The sequence below is a fragment of the Neovison vison genome, chromosome 12 (genome assembly GCF_020171115.1).
Source record: "Neovison vison isolate M4711 chromosome 12, ASM_NN_V1, whole genome shotgun sequence".
NCBI classification, from domain to species: Eukaryota; Metazoa; Chordata; class Mammalia; order Carnivora; family Mustelidae; genus Neogale; species Neogale vison.
In genome coordinates this window covers 16,910,995-16,929,521 of record NC_058102.1, presented here as the reverse complement: position 1 = coordinate 16,929,521, position 18,527 = coordinate 16,910,995, and the positions used below count along the sequence as shown (strand labels likewise).

At 40.0% G+C, this 18,527-nt stretch overlaps 1 protein-coding gene across 1 annotated transcript in view; it reads right to left on the bottom strand.

Moving 5' to 3' along the window:
• Nucleotides 1–759: 759 nt before the first annotated feature.
• The window catches only part of ALDH1L2 (aldehyde dehydrogenase 1 family member L2), a 56,453-nt gene continuing 38,685 nt past the window's right edge, over nt 760–18,527 (bottom strand). The window contains exons 16-23 of the mRNA XM_044226463.1: nt 13,314–13,401; nt 12,716–12,809; nt 11,460–11,559; nt 10,186–10,284; nt 8,235–8,400; nt 6,410–6,515; nt 3,849–4,048; nt 760–1,806 (exon numbers count right to left, since the gene is read on the bottom strand). Coding sequence (XP_044082398.1) covers nt 1,751–1,806; nt 3,849–4,048; nt 6,410–6,515; nt 8,235–8,400; nt 10,186–10,284; nt 11,460–11,559; nt 12,716–12,809; nt 13,314–13,401 — 909 coding nt within the window. The 3' untranslated portion in view covers nt 760–1,750. The remainder of the gene's footprint in view (nt 1,807–3,848; nt 4,049–6,409; nt 6,516–8,234; nt 8,401–10,185; nt 10,285–11,459; nt 11,560–12,715; nt 12,810–13,313; nt 13,402–18,527) is intronic.

Genomic DNA, 18,527 nt, shown 5'->3' with positions numbered 1-18,527 from the left:
AATTTTACTTTACCTTTTTTTTTTTTTTTAAGATTTTATTTATTTATTTGACACAGAGAGAGAGATCACAAGTAGGCAGAGAGGCAGGCAGAGAGAGGGGGGAAGCAGGCTCCCTGCTGAGCAGAGAGCCCAATGCAGGGCTCGATCCCAGCACCCTGAGATCATGATCTGAGCCGAAGGCAGAGGTTTAACCCACTGAGCCACCTAGACGCCCCATGAAATTTTACTTTAAAGGAGGAATAATAGAAGTTCATGGCTCAGACCATCCTCCAATGTCCCTGGCATTCAGGAACTCACCTTCTCATCACATGGGATGGTGGTAATTTACTCACCTAACTGTTTTTGTCTGACAACAGCAAATTTTGTGAGTCCTGCATGGACTGTACTAATTCCCATTCCTTGGGTGCGGACTATGGTCTACACAGCTTGCCAGGTGCGTTATGCACATCAACCCACTGAGTCCTTCCAACACATAATGATACAGGAACTTTATCCCCATTTATAGATTCCAAGACTCTGAGGTAACTAACTTGCCCAAGATCACCCAACCAGGGGTCACACAGCAGATCCAGTAGGTAGAAAAGTGGAAAACGAGATGTTTAATGAAGAACAAATGAGCCGTGGAAAGAAAAGCAATGCTTTTCTTCGTACCATTGCCATTTTTCATTATATGGCATTTTCCAGTGCCGCTGCACTAAGCACCGTGTCAGAACACCGAAGTACAGAAATCAATGACTCCTGAAAAAGACTGTAGGGAAATTAGGTCATCTAGTTTAGTTTATCTCAATATATTTTTATAATAGTGATGGGGAAACAAAGTTAATTTTTTTCTTGAGTGCCATGAACATAGCACAATACAAGTTACTTATATTATGTGTTGACTCCTCAAAATAAAGCTCCGGAGGAAGGCATTATTATCCCCATTTGACAGATAAGGAAACTGAGGCTAGGAGAAGTTGAGGAAGCTTCCCCAAGTCACATGGCACATATGAACCAAGACCTCCAAAAATAGCCTCCAAAGGCTATTTACCCTCTATAACATACTGTAAAATTAACTTTTAAAAAGCTATTTATTAGAATTTAAGCTATGTGGGGCCAGAGATGACGTCATTAAATTCTGTCTACTCCTCAGAACATTACAGAGTACCCCATACCTAGTAAGTACTGAAGCACCATTTGGGGTTGGTTGTCTGTCACAGTGGGTTGAAAAATAGAACATCAAAAGGCACAAAGATGTATCTTATTTCCAAATATGAAAAAAAAAAAAAGGAATTGACTTCACATCCTTTACAGGATATACTGTTCCTTGAGAGCAAAATTATGGAAAATCTTTTTAATAGCCCCATAGGTAGAGTTCAGAAGTTAAAACCTGCAAGTATGATGCAGTTTCCCCCAAATGCACCTTGTGCGTTATAACTGCCCAGTATTAACATTTTCCAAGATGAACAACAATGGTTAGATGCGTCTGGGTGGGGAGGAAAAGCCACCTGATGGTTTAGAAACACGTGGGACAGACAACAGAGTCAAACCCCAACAACAACAAATTGGTTTCAGATATAAAAGGTGTATCAGAAAATATTCAGGCACAGGTGTAAATGCTTGGACGTGTGGCCTTGACCCTCTTTATGGTCCTCGGGTGCATTTCAGCTCGTGGCCAGTACCTCTTCCCTCAGCACACCCGGGCTCCCGAAGCGCATGGAGGGGTCAGGAGGGGCTGTGGTCCGCTAAGGGCTCTGGCGATGGCTCTGCTCTAGTACTCCAGCGTCACTGTCTTGGTTTTGAGGTATTCATTTAGAGCTTCCTCCCCTGGGGAAGAGAAAAGCAGGTCATGGGCAAGGGGGTGTGATGTCACCAGACTTTGGACACAGATGTAGGTGTATCGGTCACTAAGCGACTAGAATGTGGCCGAAGCCAGGGCTTCCCAAACTGTAAAGTTCATGTGAGTTACCTTGTGAAGTGGCAGTTTCTGATTAAACCCAGTGAAGGCCCCAAGATTCTACATTTGTGCCCATCCCCCAATGATGGGGTGCTCGTGGTCCATGGACCACACTCCGAGGAGTAAGTAAGGTCTTAGGCCACTGATCAAGTCTTTGGAGGAACAGTGCTGACTCGGTCAGTCCCCACCAGAAAACTTGCTCCCTTATTTCCCCGCCTGATGACCTACTCCTCCTCTCTATTCTTTCCCCATTTAGGCTAAATGGAAGTGACCAACACACTGTCCTTCAGATTATATTAAATGGAGCAGAACTGAGCAGAAGAAAGTTTGAGGTCCTTTGGTGTAATGTTATTTAAAGATAATACAGTTTTCCTGATTTATATAGTATAGAGTATAGCCAGGCTAGAAAATAAGTAGGTTTGCCTTTCTGTTTCAATTCTACTTAGAGCTCATACAAATCATTGATTTCTGGGGTGCCTGGGTGGCTTAGTTGTTGAGTCTGCTCAGGTCATGATCCCAGGGTTCTGGGATCGAGCCCCACATAGGGCTGCTCATTTGATGGGAAGCCTTCTTCTCCCTCTCTCACTCCCCCCACTTGTGTTCCTGCTCTCTCACTCTGTCAAGTGAATAAATAAAATCTTTTTTAAAAAAATCATTGATCTCTATGGCAGGGAAGGGGTATGAATAGCACAAAGACAAGTAATGAACATATGATCTTGGAAGTTGAGCTAAAACAAGGGTTCTTAACCTTAATGAAGGATTGCCTTGGGAAGCTTTTAAAACTCCCGATCCCAGGTCACACCCTGGACCAACTGAATCAGTATCTTTGTATTTTTTAAAGTTCCCAGGTGACTCCAGTGTGTGGCTAAGGCTGGGGACCCCTGGGCGTAGGGAGTTTAAAATTGGGAAAGAAAGAAACTATTTGGGTAAATTCTATTATTTTATAATAAACACCATTTACCTTCAACTCAATGGAATTTAAAATGAGAGCTACTTTTATTGTGGCAAATATATTACCATAAGTCACCAGGAAAGAGAAAATGTAAAAATACCCCATATTAACCAAACTTCTATTAGTGGACTAATAAATCAGTAAATTAGGAACATTTCCATTTTTTGAAACAACACACCAGACTGTGGGGAGTCGGAACATGGGCTTGGCAGCCAGTCTGCCTGGCTTGGAACTCTCTTTCCAAACAGTGGCCGGCTGTGTAACTTTGGGCAAGTTACTCAACCTCTCTGAGCCCCAGTTTCCCCAGTTATTAAATAAGGATAATAATAACACTTCCCTTCCCAGGGCTATTGTGAGGATTGCTTGTGTTATTACAGGTAAAGCAGTTAGCAGAAGATCTAATCCATACTTAGTGTTCAAAGTAAGTTGTTACTTGAAATGTGATGGGGTCATTGCCTACAAAGAATTATCTTTTGGACTTTCTGCAACTCTAAATCCCAGACTTCCAGATACCCTTGCCAATTGTAGTATTGATTCTGAAAGACTGCCAGGCAGCTTATAACAGGATTTCTTCTTGGAACTAGCTGCGTATCGTCCTCCACTGAATTCCCTTTGTTGGTTTCACTTAGTCCCACAAGAGCTAAATGAAGGGCCTGCTGAATGTCAGGTAAGAAAACCGAGCATACTTTAGCTAAGACATATTGCCAGTGTTTCTTTTTCCTTTCAGCATTAACCTTGTTCTTTGAAAAACACTTTTCCACGCAATTTGGGTACTTTTCTGTATGTATATTACCTAAAAATGTTTGACATTAAGACACAGTTAGTACCCATATAAACTCAAATCCAACTCCCGTTCAGGATATGTCCTTCCAAACAAGACAAGAGTTTTGCAGGAAACATCAAACAGACTGCCCTGTGACAGGCAAACAAAGGGAGCATGGAGAGAAAAGCAGAGCATACCTAAGTCTTTCCCAAAGCCAGACTGTTTCACTCCCCCGAAAGGGGCTGCCACATCCGTCTTGTTGTACGTGTTAACAAAAACAGTTCCCGCTTCTAGTTTTTCGCTCACATACATGGCTTTACTTATGTCTCTTGTAAAAACCCCTGAGGCCAGACCGTACTCCGTATTGTTCGCTCGCTGCAACACTCCATCGATGTCCCTACAAGATATTTTCAGGAAGATCAAACTTCACTGAATGCAAACAAGTCACTCGCATTTTAGGTTCTAACATCTCCCCCCGGAATGCCAGAAACAGAAAAATGCTACTGCTAATCGCTTAAATATTTATGAATGAAATATTCCAGTCTTACACCAAAAGAAACTCCCAATGAGCCCCTATAGCTCAATATTATATTTTTCATGTATATCATGCAACTCCTTTTAAAATCTGATCTGAAGTCATCTTTTCCATTTTCTTCTTGGTTCTCCTTTATGACTTCTCACCTCCTCCTCTCTGCCTTGAGTCCCACTTCTAGATGTATTCTCAGAGCACCCCCTCTTCCCCTCCGTCCCTCCAGATTTTGCACACAGTTCCCAGGCCCATTCATTCAGTCCCTTGCCCTGACGCCTTCTCAGCTCCCACCAGTGCCACGGGGGAGGCAGTAGGATATAGTGGCTCAGTGAGAGGGCTCTGCAGCCAGGCTGCTTGGGTGACCTGGGGCAAACAGCTTCACCTCCACGAGCCTTTGTTTATTGCAAAACATAGCAGTAATAAGAAAAGGACCTTTCTTGTTGTCATGATTAAATGAGCTAATAGTGCCTGGAACACAGTATAATGCTCAATAAAAGTCAACCATAATCAGTATTTTGCTTTAACTCTGTGTATTTGTGGTAGGGCCCTGAGGGCAGGGGCGATCTCTTCTTCTTTATACCATGGCGTTAGATCATCCTGTGAGAGTGAATTCAATTGATACAATTCAATAAAAGGAAATACAAATTATCCCTTCAATCATGATTTCCCTGCCTTTTGACTCCATATGTGTGCACTCGTGAGTAAGTGGAGACCTGACCCCATTCATCTCTCGGTTGGGTCTGGTTCCAACGTGTCTGTCATGGTATGAGTATCTCATCTTTATGAGTGTCATTCTAATGTTTAAAACTCCATGAATGTTCTACAGCATGGCTGGTGAATGCAAGCCAAGTGTTTCATCTGGCGCTCTGGCAAAGAAAAAGGATCTGTCCCCAGATGGGAGGAAAATTAATCTGAGAGACAGACAGTGCAGGCTTCAACGTGGTGGCCTCTGAAGGGATGTTCCAAGTAGACTATACATAATTTGAAGCTCGTACAGGAAATTTGGAACTGAACCTAGAGTGAATTGAGGCTCTGCTAAAACTCTCACGCTTCTTGATGCATTGCGTGTAGGGACCCAAATATTTATTGACTATAGGAAAGATGCCTTCATGTCATTACTTGTTGGGGACTATTGAGATGACACAGCTTTCCAGGACACCTTGCCTACTTCTAAGAGATGGAGGAGAATAATGAACATAGCAATGGCAATAGCACTATTAACAGATATAACTTATGTAATTCTTAGAATGACACCAAAGGATAGATGCTATTAATCACCAAACTTCTCAAATACAGAAACCAAGGGTCAGGTTGGCCCACAGAGGTAGTCAGGTGGCGTGCTGGGCAGACTCTTCCCACCGTGGCTGCCTCTGGTCCTCTGTGGTTAATTGCCCATCTCCTTGTCTGTCTCCCCCACTAGCTGGTAAACTCCTCAAAGTTATCTCAGTTGATATCCCCCAAACATGCCTTCTAAAATCTGCATGTTTAACACAAAGACTATCCTATGGGGAGACATTTTTGGAAAAGAAGATTAATGGGGCATCCCCAAATATGTCCTACAATATGCCTATCAAAGATGAAGAAGTCCTCTGAACTCTGTGTTCCGGTTTTTTCCACCTTCTCATTGGTTGAAGGATAATTCAAGCCAGAATTCTGAGGAATTTGCCCAGCATACCATGTCTATTGTACTAAATATTCTTATATGAGCTCAGGTACCATATGCCTCTCTCTGACATGCTAAACATTTTGGAAAGTTTCCTGCACTATAATGGACCATCACTGATAGTTGATTATATGGTGATTGTGGACATTTAATAAAAAGTTGAGTTTTAGGTCTTGGGGGCATAATCCCTATGAAGGCAACACTCTTTCCTTGGGAAAACCACATTTCACAGAAGTTGCCTTCCCTAGGAATGTAAATGTAAAAACTAGTTCTGTTTTTCTTAGTTATTTATCTTGTTTGAGAGACATTTCAAGTATTGGTTATACAAAAACTTAATTTAGTCAGTTAAAATCCCATACTGTCAGCTATTAATTTCAGCTAAGAAGCAAGAATATATAACAATTTACATTGGCTGGCCTTCTCTTCTAATTATTTGAGTCAATTATTGTTATATAATTGAGCATTACATGTTCATTGATTTCATGGTCTGTATATAGGACAATGACAGAAGAAAAAAAAAACACTTATCTAGTTTAAACCTGTTAAATTGTGCCTGAAGAACATACCCATTCTGGAATTTAGAAATGACCATAATAGGCCCAAATGATTCCTCTTTGGCAAGATACATGTGGTCTTCCACATCTGTGAAAACAGTTGGTTCCATAAAAAAGCCTATTTGAAGAATAGAAAAGATCATCAATTATAGGGTAATTAATTTTTAATTAATAGCTCTCTCATTTAATTACTTCATAATTTTTTCCCCTTCCCTTCTGGGTCCATAAAACCAAGCAGACTTTCCTTTTCCTCTCTGGTATTAGCATTCCTAGGTTCTTGGGTTTTTTTTTTTTTTTTAGCTATTTATTACAAAAATTTCAAACACATGTCAATGTAGAGAAAGTAGTATCATGAATTATACAATAAATATCTACTCATATTTTGCTACATTTGATTCATTCTTTTTCCTTGCTGAAATAATTGAAAGCCAATTCCAGAGTTTATAACTTTCACCTCCAGGTACTTCAGGACAAATCTTTAAAAAAAAAAATAAGGCATTTTCTTGCCTACCATAACGTTATCACATCTAACAAAATGGGTGCTAATTCCTTCTTCATGATTTATATTTCAACTTTTTTCTTGAAAGTATTTTTTCTGAATGGATTTGGTTGATTCAGGCTTCCAGTAAATTTTACACATTGCATTCACCTGTTAGAACATTTCACCCCTCATTTTTCATGCCGCTTTTTAACAGAATGAGTCAGTCGTCCTGCAGAATATGTTGCGTTTAGATTTGTGTTTGTTTTCTTGGGATGACATTTAATATGTTCCTCTATTCCCTTTATGTCTTGTAATTGGGAAGTTTGACCTTAAGACACAATTGGATTCAAGTTCAACATTTTTGGCGAGAACACTTGCAGGGGTGATGCTGCGTGGTACACGCCGTCTCCCTCAGGAGACATGTCATACCCAGCTGTCCTGCTTTTGCTCTTGCTCCAACTGACCAGTGTGGTTCCAGGCGGCGACAACTTCACCTCTCCCTTGTAAAACTGTGTTTTCCTCCTTGAGACCGGCAAGCGATCTTGGCGGAGAAACTTCAGTACCTTGTACATTCCCAGGTCCCCATCAACCTCTCTCCTGATCGCTGTGGCCCTCCCTTGATGATAACTGCCTGAACCAACCATTTCATTCAATTAGGGGTACAGAATGATGATTTTTCTATTCCATCATTTTTTTTCTACATTAATTAGCAGGAATTCTTCTGTTAAAAAACAGTTTCCTTTATCAGCTATGCAGCTTATCCAGAAATTCAGTTCATACAAGAAACACAGGTACATGTTAAAGTTTCCCCTTCTAATGATCAATTTTCAGAGGAAGGTGCTGTGGTACAATTCCCCTACAAAAGTGAAGAAAGGGGTTTTGAAGTTGTTGTCTTTCCCTCCTCTGGGGTATCATGACCTAGAGACCTTCACATATTTCAGCAACAGATAATGGCTTTAGACAATAGGAATAAATCCTTCCCAGGCTACCCTGGCTGAGATTAAATCTCACAGTTCCAGGAGTCAAGGTCACCAGCACGAGAATGACACAGTTGTCCATCACACCTGCTTACTGGACCGCCAAGGGTCTGTCATGTCCATTTTGTGATTTGATTTCCACAGCCTTGTAAAGCAGGTGCGCATATCTCATCCCGTGTTACACAGGAGGAAACTGAGGCTCAGAAAAATTGTCAAGTCCAAGGTACCCAGTATATAAGTGGCCAAGTAGTATCCAAAAAAGAATTCTTGTGATCATGACATAAATGCTAATCTTTTGAGGCAAGATGAAACTGTAGTGAAAATCATTACCATCCATTCCAGCTTCAGAAGCCAGTGCCCGGCTTGGAGGTGATCTTACCTGGCCTGTGTACTTGTCTTCCCCCGTACACCAAGGTGGCCCCCTCTTTCACACCAGCTTCACAGTATTGCAGAAGTTTCTCCAGATGGGCCTGATGGTTTTGGGGCCCGTGATCGGTAGATCTGTCAAGTGGATCACCAATTTTCATCTTTTTAATTTCTTCCACCTGTTTGTCACCCAGTTCACAAAACACAATTGTCAGTTAATAATAGTAATAGATACCCTTGGCTAGCTTCTACCATGTGGTGGGTGTCATACTAAACTGTCAAAGGATGTGTTGTCTTTTAGTCTTCACAGAAGCAGTGGAGGCGGGTATTTATTACTTTCATCTTATAGGTGGAGAAACTGAGGCTTAGACAGGTTCACTGACTTAACACACAACCACTAAAGACAGTAGAGTCTTCCTGACTTGAAAGCCCATGCTGTTAACCACTGAGTTCTAACAGACTGTAGAGTACGGATGTTACATTCAAATTATCCTGAGTGTTAATCCATTAAAATAGCAAACCTGAGGTTCTGGAAGATTTGTTAATACAGCACCCTTGTACTCTTTAGGGCAGAAGAATTACTAAAATGGCCACATGGTTATCCTCTTTTCTCTCCCCTGATGTAGCAACCTGCTCTTGTGAAATGTTCATGGCAGCCAGCAGAACTGCTAGGATGTTTCGATCTTTATTGTGCAGTGTTCATCGCTGACATCTCTCTGTGGTTGTCCCTGTGCCCCTCACTTATCTTAATCTACCTGTGCATTTTCTAATGTTAAGTCCAACTCTAATAAGGAGAAAGAATGAGAGTTACCAAAACCAGCAGGGCCATGAATTTGAATTTGGGTGGGGCAAGAATTCCCCCAGTAAATGCTCAAGACAGAGCTGCTGAATGAGTGAATGAATATCAATTGCATGTGTGCAAAACATGTTTACTAATGGACTGATAAGGTCGGCTCTTGACATTTCAGATCTCAGCGTTTGAAATGTCCACACACTGAAGTTGTCAGAGCCCTGTAACATGTATTTTATTGAAGCACAAAACTGAAGTAGGGGGATGTTCTAGAGGGAGACACTGCCCACCATCTGCCCCTCCATATGTCTTCTGTGTTTTCCATTCTCACAAAGAAAGAATGTCTTTGCTTCTTGGCATTGGGAGGGGAAACTGACTCTTAAAAAAAGAAGCTGGGTGCTGGTTTTTCTAACATAAACAAATTCCTGATTACTGTTACCATAATAATGACATAGTTTATTATAGTTTAGTTTGTATTAGCCACAGAATTTATCTTAATAGTTATATAAATGGATTTTGGTCTCATGTTTATAGAATCATGACCAATCTATAGGGGGTAGGTATGGATGTGTGTGTATGTATATTATCTACCTATGTATCTATCTGTATAATGTTAGCGGAGGAAATGATATTCTGTCCTAGTAACTATGCACTGAGGATTTGCAAGGATCTAGTGGTATATCTCTCTGAGTCAATTTAGGAATTTACAAAAATCTAGGAGTATATCTCCCGTAAGTATCAAGGATAAAATTTACTAAAAATGCAGAGCAAGGTATAGGTAATGAAAGCTCTTAAGGTTTTTTTGTTTTGTTTTGTTTGTAGAGACCTATACCTTTTTACTATGAAAAATTATGAATACATAAAGAAGTAGATGATATAGTGAAACGCCATGTACTTATCACCCAGCTCAAAAACTACCACTCATGGCCAATTTACTCCCCCGCTTACTTCCTCCCCTCCTGGGTTATTTTGAAGCAAAGCCTAGACATAATATAATTTCTTCTGGAACTATGTCAGAAAGTAGCTCTAAAAGATAAGGACTATGTTGTTTAAAATTTATCTATATACCACAGTACTAATATCACACTTAGAAATTCATCAATAATGCCAGAAATCCTTTTCAGGGAAAAACAGTTTCTGTACAACTCCTAGAGCCAATGTGAAGATGTCTTACCACTCTTGTCACAAATTCATCGTGGATGGATTCTTCCACAAACAACCGCCCGGCGGCAATGCAATTCTCTCCTTTGTTGAAAAATACTGCCCCCATGCCCTTCAGCAGCAGAAGAGAAAATATTAATGTTGCACACCCCGAGAATTAGATGTTTTTGGAAGACAGCAGACAAACAGAGAAATCATAGAAAGAGGCAATGCCGTGGCCTATAGCTAGTGAGGAGAACTGCTTAGAGACACTTAGAGTTTTGACTTAGCATATTTTTAGGGATTTTGTTTCTCTTTTACCCTTTTTGGTCCAGGAGCACTTAAAAAAAAGTGGGTGATCATAAGGACACACCACTGAGGACAAATTTTGTGTTGTAAGAAAATCTGCATTGTTCTATACATTTAAATGTAATATATGTATACCAAATTTTGCTTTTAAAATCTTCACATCAGTTTGTATAAATTATGAATGTTTAGAAAGAGTCTCCTGCCCCTCAAGTTTTAAAAACACCTTAATGATCCAAATTGTAAAGATACTCCTTTTAAAATTAAGTGCTTTGGGCAGTCCCAAATTTAAGCATCAAGAGAATAGTTTCTATTTATGACCAAACAAAATCAAATCTCACGTTGAGATTTTTTTGTTTTTGAAGATTTTATTTATGGGGCACCTGGGTGGCTCAGTGTGTTAAGACTCTGCCTTTGGCTCAGGTCATGATCCCAGAGTCCTGGGATGGAGCCCCACATCAAGCTCCCTGCTCAGCAGGGGGCTTGCTTCCCTCCTCCCCCTCTGCCTGCTTCTCAGCCTATTTGTGATCTCTCTCTCTCTCTATCAAATAAATAAATAAAATCTTTTTTTTAAAGATTTTGTTTTGTTTTGTTTGTATAAAATCTTTTTTTAAAGATTTTGTATAAAAATCTTTTATCCAAAGATAAAAGTATAAAATCTTTAATCTTTTAAATCTTATAAAATCTTTTATCTTTTATAAAAAGATTTTGTATAAACTCTTTAAAAAATATTTTATTTATTTATTTATTTGACACAGAGAGAGAGATCACAAGTAGGTAGAGAGGCAGGCAGAGAGATAGGGGGAAGCAGGCTCTCTGCTGAGCAGAGAACCCAATGCAATGCTAGATCCCAGGACCCTGAGATCATGACCTGAGCTGAAGGCAGAGGCTTCACCCACTGAACCACCCAGGCGCCCCATCATGTTGAGATTTCTGATAAAAAGGGAGATGACACACGTTTAGCAGTAGGCATCTATTTGATGGGATCTGACCCCCTCTTACCATTCTCACGGCCTTGTCAAGCTCACAGTCATTGAATATTATAAGTGGGGATTTGCCACCAAGTTCAAGGGAAACTTTCTTTAAGTTGCTCACAGCACAGCTGGAAAAAATAAATGGGAAATGAAATGAGCATCCTCTGTCTCACCTTTTTAGCTACAAATTACCACTAAGGGTACAAAACACAACTGAACCTCAGAAATATTAAGAAACGTATTCAAAGACAAAACAGGAGTGGTAGAATGGTGAGAGCTGGGGAAGCTTGGTGATGAGCACCTGGCAGTTCATGACACTATACTGTGTGCTTGGTGTGTATTAGAAATTTTCCATCATAAATTTTTTTTCTTTTTAATTCTGTGGACGAATAAATAGAGATCCTCCTAGGCAAATTCGGATTCTTGAGGTGTAAGAATTTTGGTTACATAAGGCCTGGCAAGGAATTTAACCTCTCACCAGATTCCTGGAGCATTAGGGAAACAAAGTATCAATTTTTAGAAGCATCTTATTTATTTCCCCCTACTCGCAAAAGCATTGATACTGAAAACATTAAAAAATAACCCCAAAAATTCAGAAAGAAGAAAGAAAAATCACAGAATTCTATCCATGTTTCAATGCTCCTTGTTTTTTGTTTTTTTGTTTTACCATTTCAACATGCTTATTTCTGATGTGTCCAACCATGGCCTTTGCCTTACTCAACATGGTTGGGATCACTCAATATATAAAACTGTGTGCCTTATTTTTCTTTCTATTTACATTTTAACAACATTTTTCAGTGTTACTATAAATTCTCCATGACCATGATTACACAGCACTCCACTACACAGGCATGCTTTAACCACTGCCTTATTTTGGACATTTAGAGTGTCAGCAATTTAAAAAAAAAGAATGTTACTGCTTTTTAGGAATTCATTTTATAAATAATTCATTTTTGTCATTTATATCTTGGTTTCTTACTTATGTTCCAAAACCACTCTGGGCCACAGCTTTAGTACAGAAAATTATTTTGTGCTGCATTGTTATAGCTACCAATGGGGTAGAATTCTAATATGGCTCTGGTTTTTACTGATTATGGGCTTTATGCTTTGGAAATATTTTATTATATGATAATAGTTCAACACCCAGCAGTGATAAGTAGATTTTTCTTCTAAATCAGATGTGGGCTTTCTCCCTCCAAACACACTCTGTATAAGAAAGCAAAAAACACAACGAAAACTGAGGTTACTAGGATCTGTAGCAAATCAACACATTAAAACCAATACCTCTTCATGATCTGTTTGCCAATAGCAGTGGACCCAGTAAAACCAAGTTTACGGATATCAGGATGTTCAGAAAGGCGTTGCCCTGCTATGCCACCTGCAGAATTAGGGAAGAAAACACGAATTAAAACATTACACAAGCCTTTATGGTATGAGTGGCTTTGAATTCACTGAAATGGATTTCCAAATTTTCTGAGTTTTGCATTTTCTCTATTAATTACAAACTTGACAAAAGTCTAGATGATGTCCTCCATGCAATTATCAGCCCCCCAAAAGATGGGTAAATCTTGGTTTTTCATCTTCCAGAGTAATTTAAAAGAGTTGTAACAGGCCTCGTTATGGTAGTTTTAAAATGTTGTATAATTTCTGCTCCTCTTACCCTACTCACCCATCATTATACTTCTACTTTAAGATTTTTAGCACATGGCAAATACATTTATCCTTAAGTTAACTTTGGTGAACTGTATTTAGCTTTAATAACTTAACTTCAAGTTTTTATAACTAGTTATAAGTCAGGACAAGATTCCAGTGGGAAAATAGCTACTCAGCTTTTCCTATACCACTCATTAGTTGCAGCCAAGTGGGTCCTTAGATGGCTTACCTGAGCCTGGAATGATGTTGATTACCCCCTTCGGAAAGCCTGCTTTCACAGAGAGCTCAGCAAACTTCAAAGCAGTCAAGGGTGTGACCTGAGCAGAAGCAGCCCACAATTACCTTCTTCAGACCCTGTCTTGTCCTTTAGATCAGTACCCTGCTTTTCCCTTCTGCTCGCACTACAGTTCATTTTAATTTTTCTTTTATTCGGTCATAATTTCAGGCTTACAGCAAAGTTGCAAAAATAGTACGAAGAATTCTTATATATCCGCCGCCCAGATTTCTCACATGTTAACGTCTTGTTACATTTGCTTTGTTCTCTTACCTCTTTGTCTTTCTCTGAACTGTGTAAGAGTAAGATACAGATATGCCCCGTTACCTGTAAATAATTTTGGGTGCATTTTCTAAAAACAAACAGTTTCTTGTATGATGTAACCACATACAACGACCAAAATCAGGAAATTAACAACACATTACAAAACCTAATTTATGGACATTCCATTTTTACCAACTGTCTCAATAATGTGCATTACAGAAAAAGGAAATCCAAGCTCATACATTGCATTATCATGTCTGTAGTCTCCTTCAATCTGAGTTTTCTTTTATCATTTATCTGAGTTTTCTTCTGTCATGAACAAAACTCCTTCTGAGTTTTCTTTTATGTTTTGTTCATGACACTGACATTCTAGATAAGCACAGGCTAATAATTTTGGACAACGTTCCTTTGTCTGGATTTGTCTGCTGTTTCCTCATGATTTAATTCCTCATGGTTTAATTTAATTCCTCATGAATTAGTTTCTCATGATTTAATTTAATAACACTTTGGCAAGAACACCCCAGGAGCGATGCTGAGTCCCTCAGGGCACCCTCTCAGAACACATGCTATCAAATAGCCCCAATATTGGGAAATATTAATTTTGATCATTTGGAAAAGGGGGGGGTGACCAGGTTTCATCACCGTGAGTTACTCTTTTATGCTTTGTAATCAATTAATATTTTGTAGGCAGATACCTCAAAATTATTTAAATGTCCCATTACTCCTTCAGCTTCTATCCCCTAGCGTTAGAATACATTGCTAATTCTTCCTGAATCAATTATTATGAGGAAGGCTGCCAGATGGTGATTTTCTATCATTCCTTCCACGTGCCTTAGTTGGTTTTCCTAAGAGCTTTCCCTTCTCTTCAGTTAATTAACTAATTAATCCATGAGAACTCGTGGATTCTTACTTTATTCAATAGGTTATAATGTTTTACTATTGTTACTTCTGTGGTGTTCCAAGTGTTCCAGATTAGGCTGATGGAAGACCCTTTCGGATAGCTGTTATATCTTTCTAACCTGTCCCTATCATTCTTTGAGCATTTACATGCATTTTGCCTTAATAAGATGTTCCGAGCACATCTTGTATTTTTCCTGTTCCAGCTCTTTCTTCAAGGAACCTAGATTTCTTTCAGTGAAGAATGATATTTAACAATTATGATATAATGGGAAATACATATTTGGTCTTTGTCTCTGGTTCCTGGCACACAGTTTCTAAAACACTTGGAACCTCTCATGTAAAAAGTGTCTTTTATATACTTATGATGGGACTGGGAGCTGGGGGCTCTGAGGTAGTTTCAGGATGGACTCTGGTCACCAGAAAGACCCGGCCATGGTGAGAAGGTTGGAATTTTTCAGCTTGACCCTGAGGAATTGGGAGTAGCTGGAGGTTGAGTTCAATTATCAAGGGCAATGATTTAATCAATCTTGCCTGTGTAATTAAGCTTCCTTAAGGACGCCTAGCCCATCGGGTTCAGAGAGCTTCAGATGGCTAAGGCACCCATGTTAGGGGAGGTTGGGGCACCTGAACTCCACACGGACTGGGCTCCTATGTTCACGGTCCTTCCAGACTTCATCCTATGTACCTTTTCACCTGACTGTTGATTTGGATCCTTTCTAATAGAGTCATAGTAAATAAGGTACTTTCCTGAGTTCTGTGAGCCATTCTAGCAAATCCCACCTGAGGAGGGGGTCATAGAAATGTCTGATTTACAGCCATCGGTCAGAAGTACAGGAGGCCCAGGGCTCACAATCTGCATCGGCAGTGGAGGCAGTCTTGTGAGACTGACTAAGCCGTTTACCTGTGGGGTTTGTAAAGCTCTGGTCAGTTAGTGTCACAACTGACTTGAATTGTAGGACACCTCGTTGGTGTCCAGAGAGTTAGAGAATAGGTTGGAATGCGGGAAAGAACCCCAGACATTTGGTGTCAAAATGATTGTGAGTAACAAAAATTTTGGAGTTTTAGAAACCAAGATCTGGACACTACTGAAATGTTGCTTCTGCTCTCAGGAGACAGAGCTGGGGAATAGTTGTACATGTGCTTACACACCCATACATCTGTCTATCTGTCTGTCTATCTATCTTCCTACCTATCATGTATACCCACGTATACTTATATCCATTTCTTTATCCAGCTGTCTAAATATATTAACACCCATGAGTTGTCAAATACTGCAATCCAATATCTTAGAGTTCATTCAACAATCTTTTCTCTTTTTCATGGCTGTAACTCTCTTCCCCAACAGTGAGAAACATGGCTTTCAATATCCACAGAACATTCACTGATTTGCTCAATTCAGAAATGTATAGAAAATAATTTAGGAATTATTAAGCCATGTCCTTATGAAGAGGAAGCTACTAACTAGAGTCCAATACTTATTTGCAGCACTTTTGCCTTTAGTCTGAGAGCATTCAGTCCAAATGTCTGTCAAAAGTTACTTGGATTGGGGCACCTGGGTGGCTCAGTGGGGTGAAGCCTCTGCCTTCAGCTCGGGTCGTGATCCCAGGGTCCTGGGATCGAGCCCCGCATCGGGCTCTCTGCTCGGCAGGTGGCCTGCTTCTCTTCCTCTCTCTCTGCCTGCCTCTCTGCCTACTTGTGGTCTCTCTGTCGAATAAATAAATAAAATATTTAAAAAATTAAAAAAAGAAGTTACTTGGATTAATGTTTCCTTGCTTTCTTCAATGGGATCATTATATTCATTTGAAATATGGCTTAATTTGGTTTTATTTGCATTCAACTTTAGGGGTTTTGCCCCATCTGTGTTGATTCTGTTTCTTTTGTTTGTTGTCATTGGTGAGTATGGGAAACATGCTTTCAAGAGTGAGGAATGTGGGACGCCTGGGTGGCTCAGTTGGTTGGATGACTGCTTTCGACTCAGGTCATGATCCTGGAGTCCCGGGATCGAGTCCTGCATCGGGCTCCCAGCTTCATGGGGAGTCTGCTTCTCCCTCTGACCTTCTCCTCACTCATGCTCTCTCTCACCTCCTCTCTCTCAAATAAATAAATAAAATATTTTAAAAAATTTTAAAAAAAAAGAGTGAGGAATGTACAAAACGTACATTCAGAGAAGTGGTGTTCTCTGCCTTCTTTATCTCTATCTCTTGTACCCCATCTCCCCATAGACTATGAGGGATAATCAGCTTCATTAGTCTACAGTGTCTCTTTCCTGTTTCTTTTGCTCAAATGAGCATATATATATCTTCTTATTTTCCCTCCCTTCTTAACAAAGACGGCATAATACAATCTCACTTTTAACATCCATTACGGTGATGCGTAACTCAGAAGCAAAATGAAAGTCATATTTTCACACTGTTAAAAAACCAATGCTGATTAAGTCTTAAGTTAGCACTTTTTCAGTGTGGTTTCAATAAATGGGATGTGCAAGAAGTTCCGTGGAGGTGTGGAAAGAGAACAGTGGAACTTCTACATACATATTTTAACTGACAAAGATATGCAACAAGTCAAACATGACATTTATTATGTGGCTGGCTAAGGATGCTCTCACTCCGTCTGCATGAAGGGCAGAAGGTCATGGGTCATAAAGGGATGTCCTGGGGCAGAACAGGAGCTCACAAGGCCAAGGGAACAACAGTGGTTTCTTCACTTGCTCATTTGCTGTCAGGATATTGCCATGTGTTGAAGTTTATAGGCCTGGTTACGTAGATCTGCAGACTATATTGTTACTTTTACTAACCCAGCCTTCATTAAATGGACAGGTGGCTGAAAAAGAATCTCTATGGAAACTGCGTAATAAAAATAATACTTCCAAGGCAACAAGCAAACAGAAAGAAAGAGGCAAGACTAACACTTCCCCCCGCTTCTGGTAACAGGTCTACTGCAGTCACATTGTGAGATTTTCAAAATGGCAGTCTAGTTAGACTTGATGAAAAATTGGCCTCAAACACTTGAAGTTATCAAAAAGATATCCAACACAGTGGTTTTATATCTACTACTGTTACAGATGATCCTAGTGCAAAGTGTATATTATTATGCCTTGATACGAAATCATGATCAGAAAAACACTTGAAAACTAACTACCCTGAATTAATGATAGTTCTTTTCAAGTAAGGACAAAAAATGTTTTTATATCATTAATAAATACAATAAAACAAATGGTTTCATTTTTATCTCAGCCCTTTTCATTTCTATTGGTTTTCTTCCATTTGGCCACTTAGTTCTCCCAACAGGACTATTGCTTTAAATGATATCTGGGAAAGCAATTAGCAGTGTTGTGGCCAAGAGTAGGTCATTGCTAATGTTATTATTAGGTTTGATGAAGTGGTCAGAACCCATCAGACCTGGACCAGTCTAGGCCACGGGAAAGAGCTTCCTGATTCAGACTTTCGGACAGTCACATGAGGACTTCGTATGGGAAATGGATGCATACCATCATCACGTAATATTATGCAACAAAGTTAAAAGATATCTACAATAGAACAATAACAGCTTTGGGCCTTTCCAGGATTAAAAGTATCATCAGGGCGCCTGGGTTAAAGCCTCTCCCTTTGGCTCGGGTCATGATCCCAGGGTCCTGGGATCGAGCCCTGGGTTGGGCTCTCTGCTCAGTGGGGAGCCTGCTTCCTCCTCTCTCTCTCTCTGCCTGCCTCTCTCCCTACTTGTGATCTGTCAAATAAATAAATAAAAATCTTTTAAAAAAAGTATCATCATTAAACTGTCAGTTTTACTTTTTTATGTATTTTAAAATATTTTATTTATTTATTTGACACACACACACACACACACACACAGCGTGCACAAGCACGGGGGAGGAGAAGAGGCAGAGGAAGAAGCAGACTCCCTGCTGAGCAGGGAGCCTGATGTGGGGCTCCATCCCAGGACCCTGAAATCAGGACCTGAGCCGAAGGCAGACACTTAACTGACTGAGCCACCAAGGCACCCTAAACT